The sequence below is a fragment of the Oncorhynchus tshawytscha genome, linkage group LG10 (genome assembly GCF_018296145.1).
Source record: "Oncorhynchus tshawytscha isolate Ot180627B linkage group LG10, Otsh_v2.0, whole genome shotgun sequence".
NCBI classification, from domain to species: domain Eukaryota; kingdom Metazoa; phylum Chordata; class Actinopteri; order Salmoniformes; family Salmonidae; genus Oncorhynchus; species Oncorhynchus tshawytscha.
Window position 1 is genome coordinate 47,927,530 of NC_056438.1, and position 8,517 is coordinate 47,936,046.

At 43.1% G+C, this 8,517-nt stretch overlaps 1 protein-coding gene across 3 annotated transcripts in view; it reads right to left on the reverse strand.

Moving 5' to 3' along the window:
* Nucleotides 1–5,952: 5,952 nt before the first annotated feature.
* Nucleotides 5,953–8,517, reverse strand: part of LOC112259583 (retinoic acid receptor RXR-gamma-A) — a 75,868-nt gene continuing 73,303 nt past the window's right edge. For 2 of the 3 annotated variants that reach the window (XM_042328644.1, XM_042328646.1), the window contains exons 6-10: nucleotides 7,960–8,089; nucleotides 7,633–7,765; nucleotides 7,327–7,418; nucleotides 6,957–7,062; nucleotides 5,953–6,470 (exon numbers count right to left, since the gene is read on the reverse strand). In XM_042328644.1, the coding sequence (XP_042184578.1) occupies nucleotides 6,323–6,470; nucleotides 6,957–7,062; nucleotides 7,327–7,418; nucleotides 7,633–7,765; nucleotides 7,960–8,089 (609 nt within the window). In that variant the 3' untranslated portion in view covers nucleotides 5,953–6,322. The remainder of the gene's footprint in view (nucleotides 6,471–6,956; nucleotides 7,063–7,326; nucleotides 7,419–7,632; nucleotides 7,766–7,959; nucleotides 8,090–8,517) is intronic. The other variant, XM_042328645.1, reaches the window with a different exon arrangement.

An 8,517-nucleotide genomic window follows, 5' to 3' on the forward strand; every position in this document is an offset into this window, starting at 1 on the left:
CTGAATCACTCAGAGCTTCACAGGAGGTAAGATGAAGGATGTTAGAACACGCACATACAAACAAACACAAGCTGGCATACAAACTACTACACAATGCATCAGCTATCAGAGAAAACATTGGATTTCTCCTAAGTCGACTGATATGCATTAAGAACGTTGCCCTTGTCGCTCGACTACTTCAAAACATAAATAATAACCAGCCTTTCTGTCACTTTCTCAGACAATACTTTTACCAAACACTTTGCCATATTGTATGTTTCACAATTGTATGAGCTCTCACCATCCATGACAGTATCTGGGGCGGTGGAGCTGGGAACATTGAAGCTGTCAGTCAGAGGGTAGAAGTCAGGGCTCAAAGGGGAAGCTGGGTCCTCAGAGAAACGAGAATAGTCACTCCGGCTCTTCGGGCTGTTGGATCCAGGGTAAGGGCCGTTGGTATCTGTGTGAAACACACAAACTGGTTACAGGAATCCACAGGGGTAAACCTACCATAGAAAAATATAAAACAATGACTGAGTCTAGCATGATGGTAGCTGTTGTTCTTAATCAATCGTGTTGCTCAGCACAAGCTCCTTGTCTACTGACAAAGTTCTCAATCTCTTCACTTCTCTGTTGCCGTGTTCTGACAAGTGTCAATGATGGACAAGAGCACCACCGATAGCCTAAACTTACCATAGTCCTGAGTCTCAGGGAAGAGGTCGGATGGAGAAGGGGATATGGTCTGGCTCTGTTCTGAAAACACAACAAAAAAACACAATAAATCGAACAACAGTTGTGTACTGAGACGCAGAGGGCGTAGAGATACACTTGCTCAGCCCCTGGAAACTGTTGCAAGTGACAGTACAATTATCGCTTTTATCTCATCTGACCTCCATACACCAATAGCTAGGGTTGGGGAGTAACACATTACATTTAGAAAGTAACCTACGCAACCCTGCCAATATCCTAAAGAGGCCTGTTATGGGTTACATTCTCACATGCAGTCACTGATTAGCCCATGTAACCAAATGGAGGCTAGCTGCTCTTCCAGTCCACAAGCATTGCCTTGTTTAAATTATTTGACGATTGACACTATTGTTCCCTCAGTCTATTGTAGGATTCTGAAGCCTTTCTATGCCATTGGTTATCACACAGCCAATGGAAAGCCCTGAGTTTTTCCTGGCAGTCATACGGTCAGTAGAAAATCAGGGCCCCATCTAAAATGCACAACATGGCAGGTATACACGTACCTTGGCTGCTTTCCTCACTCTCGCTGTTTGAAGGTTTCTTGGTAGATTTGAGACTCATCAATTCTGTCTCGCTGATGGATTTGTTCTTGGGAGGCACTAAAGAAAATTCATTGCAATAAGCTAATGTTTCTTCTGTTTAAAATGGCCCACTCTAACCTAGCATCCAGAGACTGTTTGGCCTACAGTATAATCAGGGTACACAAGATCTGTTGAACCATGCAGTTACTTTGCTACAAAGACAAAGATAGTAACTGAACCTGTTGCCTTTTTCTTGGCATCGGGCTTGATCCTCTGAGTTGGTGGTGGAGTTGTAGTGGCATCTAAAACAGAAGAAAGTATTGTGATATTTGTGCTTTTTTGTTTTACAATTAGAACATGGCCCATTCAATTTGACCCATCAACTCATATTAATAATTGACTACATAGGCATTGTTCTTTAGGCCTGTTCTCTGTGGGACAGACAAATTCAATTTATTATTGGTTGCATTGTACTGGTTGAGTTGAACTAACTCAGATATCATGATGAAATGTGGATATTCTGTAATTAGTCTTTTCGTGAAGACAGTTGTTGTTCCTACCACAGTGGTTCTGGTAGTCACGGCAACAGGTGTCGTAGCGGACACAGCCTGGGTCACACTCACAAAGCCTGCCTCGTCTGAACGATTCACCACACCTACCACTGCACGACTCACCTGCAAGAGAGAAGAAATAGACCATGATATTCACCAACACACACACTTTGGTCCTGTTACCTACACCATTCATGGATGACTTGGGGATGAGCTCAGAAACAACAATCACTGTACACGAAAAAAGGTCCATAGCGACTTACAGAACTGTTGACATTGACAGTGTCACAACATATTCAGCACATAATGTGGCCCCTGTACCAGACAATGGCTTCTTACTTTGAGCAGCAGAGAATGGCAAAAGAGCAGCGCAGGTCACCACCACGAGGGCTGCCAGCAGCGATGATGCAGTCATCATGAGTTTCAGTCTCAACTAGAATAGAGAAACAAGCGCATGAAATACCTTTCTTTGTCCTTTCTAAGGGGGAAAAAAACATCTTCCTCTTTGATTTTATTCATAACGGAGTGTTACAAAGTTACATTCCAATGGTCCAACCATGACTAAACAAGAATGCGCTCTCTTCACATATTCTTCTTCATAAGTCCCTGAAATACATAGAAATAATTATAATATTATAAACTGAAAATAAGAGAAAGCCAATCACCTTCACACAAGTCAACTCCAGTCAACTCACCTTGCTCTCCCTAACTCCCAATGGCCTTTATATAGTGTGAACGGCTGCTTTTGGAGTGAGGGCAGGACATTTTTAATTAGTCCAAATACAGCCCCAATTAAAACCACAAAATGATGCAGAGACCTCCTACGCACTCACAGGAAGTAGAACTAGACTGGCCAGGCGTGTTGAGGCGTGCTATAAAAAACTGGAAGAGCATCTGTGGCCATAGACAACGATGACATCACAGCGAGGTGACGACCTTGCATTTACAAGGGTCCCCAAAAAACACACCACGTTCCTTCTGTTAACCAGACCTGCATGGTTGTTCCTGCAACTCTGTGCCGGACTCTAACAACTACACGTTTAATTGGTTGCTATTATCTTTATTAAAGTTCGCCAAACAACCTCAGATGGTTAAAATGTTGGATTTTTCTCATGTGATTCACAACGTGGTCGGACCGCAGAGCGTGGTCAAGCTTTCACTCTCAGGCCTTGAACATTAAACCAATATGATAATACTGTATTAAGCAACAGAAAGAACAGATGTAGAATCTTTACGTGATATTTTAACTGTATTCTTTGGCCGGAGTAGTGTTCTTTCCAGTAACTCACTGGAACATGAGGCAAATTCAAATCCTCTATAATGTGATAATTGGGGTCCTGAATTTGTCCTGACCACGTGAAGTGGGCTCTTAAAGTTTGTCCCTTGTCAGGTCACCTGGTCAGGAAAATCTCCCGGACCCAAGTGATAATGTAGCAACTGAATTGTGTGCTATGACTTGAACGTATATCATTTAGCACACCTTTATTGTGGCCTTCATCTCTCTCAGAGTAGGTCTTATGTACAACACAAGATCTTCCAGTCATTTGGTCTTGCCACAATAACAATGAGAGGCGTACCACAACACAGCAGTTACTCTCACTACCATCCGTAATTGGAAAAAACAAGTGCTAATTAAGCAGCGGCTTCTTTGTGAGGTGGCCGACCTCTTGACGCTTGTGGAGCGTTTGGAACAAAAGAGTCCATTCAAGATTGAACATTATTCTCTCCTGGTTCTGTTCTGAGGTAATGTCTTCTACCCCTCCTACGAACATGTTGTAGACATTATTCAAAACGTCTGTACGAGGCCATACGTTTTAAGAATGAAAATAGGGAGCGCTTCAAAGAGCACTCTTAAACACACCCACACTCTACACACATGCTTTAGCACATGCTCTTGGCTTCACATAAACACTTGCCTTTAACCAAAAACAACAATCTTCGATTCCGAATTGTGTATGAGTTGACAAGATCTAATAAGCCTAGACCCAACAGCGGCAGGTTAACATATGAAAGACGCTGAATGCTACAGGTTGTTGACCTCAAAAGGACTGATTCTCCCTTGTACTTTTTTTCTATTTTTTTTTTCTATTTTTTTTTTACAGATCTTGTCTCTCTCTAGTCAGCAGGAAGCAGATTGTGCACGTCAACCTTTCTACCCGTTCTTGATTATGGTGATACTACTTACCAAAGTGCAGCTCCGGTGTTTTCATAGCTCCCTTCGTTTTATCACAGGAGACAGTTTTATGACTAATCACTGTATTCTTTACCAGAAGGTTGGCTGGACCTCGTTGAAGTCACCTAAATCACACCATTACGCTCCTTTTGTTTCCAAAGCCCTGCTCCCACAGACCTCCGACTTACCTGACATCACTGTTAAGATTTCAAATCACAAGTTACAAAAACCCGTTCACCGGGCTTGAGACTGGAGACTCCTTTGGTGTCTAGAGAGTTAGATAGATCAGCCGTTGGCTTCCTTGCGTGTGGAATGATCTACAATGCATTTTAAAATGGGAGAAATTGGTGCTTCTAGGGCATTTCATATGGTTGTTAGGGGACCTTTATACTGGAAAAGGTGTCTTTTTATGATTGTGTTTTGCTTTTTGTGTATTGTTGTGTATAATAACGTGTCTTCTATTGTGTATATGAATGTACTTCTTGATGTGTATTGTGGTGCTATACAGGGTTTATCTGGAAAAGAGACCTTGGTCTCAGCATTGACTCCCTGTCAAAAAAAACAAAGAAACAATTCAGTCTTGTAAAAGGTGGTCTGTAGAAGCTGTGTGTTGGAGGGCTAATTAGGCTATGCTACCCAGCTGCCTGCCTACAGACAATATTTTTTTAAGTTGTCCCAGAGTTTTAAGTCTGTTCAGCTTCCAGACCACAGGAACACAGGAACACTGGCTGGCAAGGCATCCAGAGCTTGTCATGACGTCTGTCTCGGTCCGCCTCTGGACTGGACTCACAGTAGTGGGTGAGGTGAAGGTCACAGGCTCAGCCCATTGCTTCCTGTCAATCTGAATTATCCAAGCTGCTATACATTACAGCACCGTTCAGTGTGGCCTGTGTGTCTGCCTTGCTGGTGGGCCATGAGTTTTTCCTGACCTCGTGACACAACCGTGAAAAACTCTGGACCCCAGCTTATAGCCTATTTCCATGTGACCAAGGTCAGCAAAATGGTCCTATCTAAATAATATGGCTGGCATTTGGCCATGACGATCAAGAAACTAGTCTTAGATCAGTAGTTATAATTCAGAGGGACCTCTGTATATCTGTATGGGTGGCAGGCGGCCTATTGGTTAAGACCGTTGGGCTAGTAACCAAAAGTCTGCTGGTTCGTATCCCCTAGCCCACTTGGTGAAAAATCTGTCGAGGTACACTTGAGCAAGGCACTTAACCCTCATAGCTCCTATAAGTTGCTCTGGATAAGAGCATCTGTGAAATGTGGCACTACTCTTGAAAGAAGGATTTCACTACAACCTTTGAAATGTATAAAATACTCATGTGTACTGTAGTCTACTTATGAAACAAAGGAGATGAGCAATGTTGTGATGAAATATTATGTACCTTGCATGTTGTAACTTACAAGAGCAGTAGTTAGCGATACACACGTGTCCTTACTTTGTGTGCAACTCAAGACTGTTTATGAGACACCTCTCTAATTTCAGAAGAGTAATTAGCTAGTATTTTACAGTTTCACTAATGAAACACAAATGGAGGTATGGCAAGTAGGAGAGCTGTTGGTTGGTCCACTGGCGTTATAAAATCAACTAGGGTTCCATGTGTTACTACTGTTTGGGACTTCCACGCATTTCCCATACTCATGCTTTCCAACGCTGCTTGTGCTCTCTTTTGATAGGTTACTTCACAAATGCAAAGGAGATTTACGATAGGACGCCGCACATGATGTCACCGCATACCATTGACTTTATTAAAAGTGTTATTTGCATAAAAATAAAAAAACAGACATCTGGATTATTTTGAAGGGTAAGGTTCTGTTCATAAACTCTGCTGGGATTCTTCTCTGCCACACATGTGTGTGTAGAATGGGAGTTATTGAGTCGTGTTCTCTTTTCTAACTGAAATTCAAGTCAAATCAGATTGAGGTTAAGAATAAACGTTGAAGGCGAGGCACAATGACTTGACCGGACATCACGTTCAAAGTAGTCTTTTGTATTTTATTCCCACAGACATTCTAGGCTAGTGACATTGTATTTCATACTATTCATCACTGAATAAAATAAGACTTCAGTTGTTCATTCAGTTGTTGCTAGATCTGATAATTAATACTCTTCTATTTAAAAAAAAAAAAAAAAAAATCCTTCTTTAGAATTCACCTTTTACAGTGTTGCATTTTCTTAAAATACCAATAGGAACGTTTCATTTTCACATTATTAATTGTGGTTGGTACAAAATATGCAAGTTAAGAACTCTCAAGTTTGATTTCATAGCAGTTGCACTCTGGGGTAAGGGTAGGGGGATCTGGGAATTGGGTTCAGGGGGTATTTACAATGGATACAACTCGTGTCATGTGATCTGGTGCGGCGCTTCAAGCATTTCCATGAGGAACGTGTCTATGGGCGTATCTCCGATCAGCTTGAAGAAGAAGAGGTGCTCCAGACACTTGAGGCCGATGGAGCGCAGTGCAGGCAAACGCAGCAACAGCTTGGCAAATCTGACCGGGAGAGGAGATAAAAGATCAAATTACTCTAGTCTGGGGTGTCATTTCAGAGCCTATTCATGATTTTTTAATGGTACACACAAACCATAAAGATGAATTTTGACATATCATCTTAAAGTCTTAAAGTGGAGAAGGAATATGAAGAAATTAGAGCCTCTAATTTAGTTTCTTTCAACCAATGGAGGCTTCTGATGGGAGAACGGCTCGTAACAATGGCCTGAAGCGGAGAAAAGGAATGGCATCAAACACCTGGAAACCATGTTGGATCTATTTGATACCATTCCACTGATTCCGCTCCGGTCATCACCACGAGCCCGTTCTCCCCCAATTAAGGTGCCTCCAACCTCCTGTACTTTCAACAGCTGCATCGGAAGAGCCTTTGAGTGAGACGTGTGATACTGCTGAATGGCTGGACATTAGTGTGCATGATCGAGCGTGAAAGGAGCAGACACTAAAATAAGCTGACGGTGTGAGACTGACCTGCCAGGCTGCTCTGGGTATCTCTGTTTAGTGTAGGACTCCAGCGAGGCGTACACCTTCTCTCTCAGGGCCTCCACCTCTGTAGGATTAGACAGGCCCTTGGCATCTGGAAGCAGAGAACATTCATAGACAGGAACTTACTCTTGTGCACACAGTCTATGTCAAACACGGCATATCTTCCTGAAGTGTGATTGTAATGAGTTTGTAACACATGGTGACTGGTGACTTAGAAAGTTGAAATGATGTTGGGGGGGGATGGATTGGCCTGTTGGATGAATATCGTGACTGCTCAAATGAACGAGGGTGACCACTCTCCTCTTCCTCTCCGGAATGAGCCTCCTCTGTTGTATTCCTCGTTGATTGTAGTTACCTGGGTTGAAGAGGACGATGGCTCGGAGGCAGCCCAGCTCAGTCTTGTCCATCTGCATGTCTTTCATCTTAGACACCAGCTCCGTCAGCACTCTGGAGACCACAACATGGGAAGAAAAGACCATGTCATAGGAAAAAAAAACACTATTCAGTACAGACATGTCTACTGCTGTAGAAATACCAGGGCTAGATTTTTAACCGTGTTACAGAAGATGACGCTATAGTGTCGGCTATGCATTGCGGTCTATGGTATCCATATTCCAAACGTCAAGGAGTATCACTGTTGACAAAGGTATTTTTCTCGGACCTGTCAAAGATGGAGCCCACTCCTGCGCTGTGGGCGCTGCTGCGGTGGACGTGGAGGCCCGTGGCCAGGAGGATCCCGTCCTTCACTGTCACAGAGCGATGGGAGAACGAGGCGATGAGCAGCTCATTCCAGCCTGACAGAGAGAGAGAGAGAGAGAGATGCACAGTGGTTAACTGGTGAGTTTAACTTGGATTGTGACTAGAACAATGGTGGGTGGGTGACGCTAATGAAACATACTGTACTGTTTTACCGCCGCAAGTAAAGCACTATGGGAAGTGAACATGCATGGTGATCTGGTTGGTGAGCTGTGCTGTAGCTGGAGTCTACCTGCTCGTAATAAGATGACCTGGTCGTCCAAGGCCAGCTCAGAGAAGTGGGGGATCCTCTTGGCCCACTCCACCAGGGTGAATAGCTGCTTGTCTGCTGCCTGGCAGATGTTGGTGACCGGGTCGTTCGTCTGTCGGATAGACAGACAAAAGACACACATGTAACATTCAGTAAATCGACTATGAAAGAGGAAACGGAGTAAAGATGGAACAAATGTTCTTTAAAAACATTTACTTCATATGTGCTTTCGAACAGGTTTTTCTGCTAAGCGACATATCGGACACACTTGTTTCATACCGAAAAGCACTATGTCCAGAGCCACGTGTTTAAAGAGTATTATGATCCATTTAGATGACACTCTACAACATTCTATGGCGGCCATGTTAGCTCCCGTGAATAATATAATTGGGAAGTGGAATACAAGAATGGACATGTGGTCAGGGAGTTTGTCAACCAACTATGTCAGTGCTGTCTGCCAGTGCTGTGATAAGATATTGTGTGAAACAATGAATTTGAAGAATTTATCTGCACTGTGTTTGTTAGCTAGCTAGCAGTTGT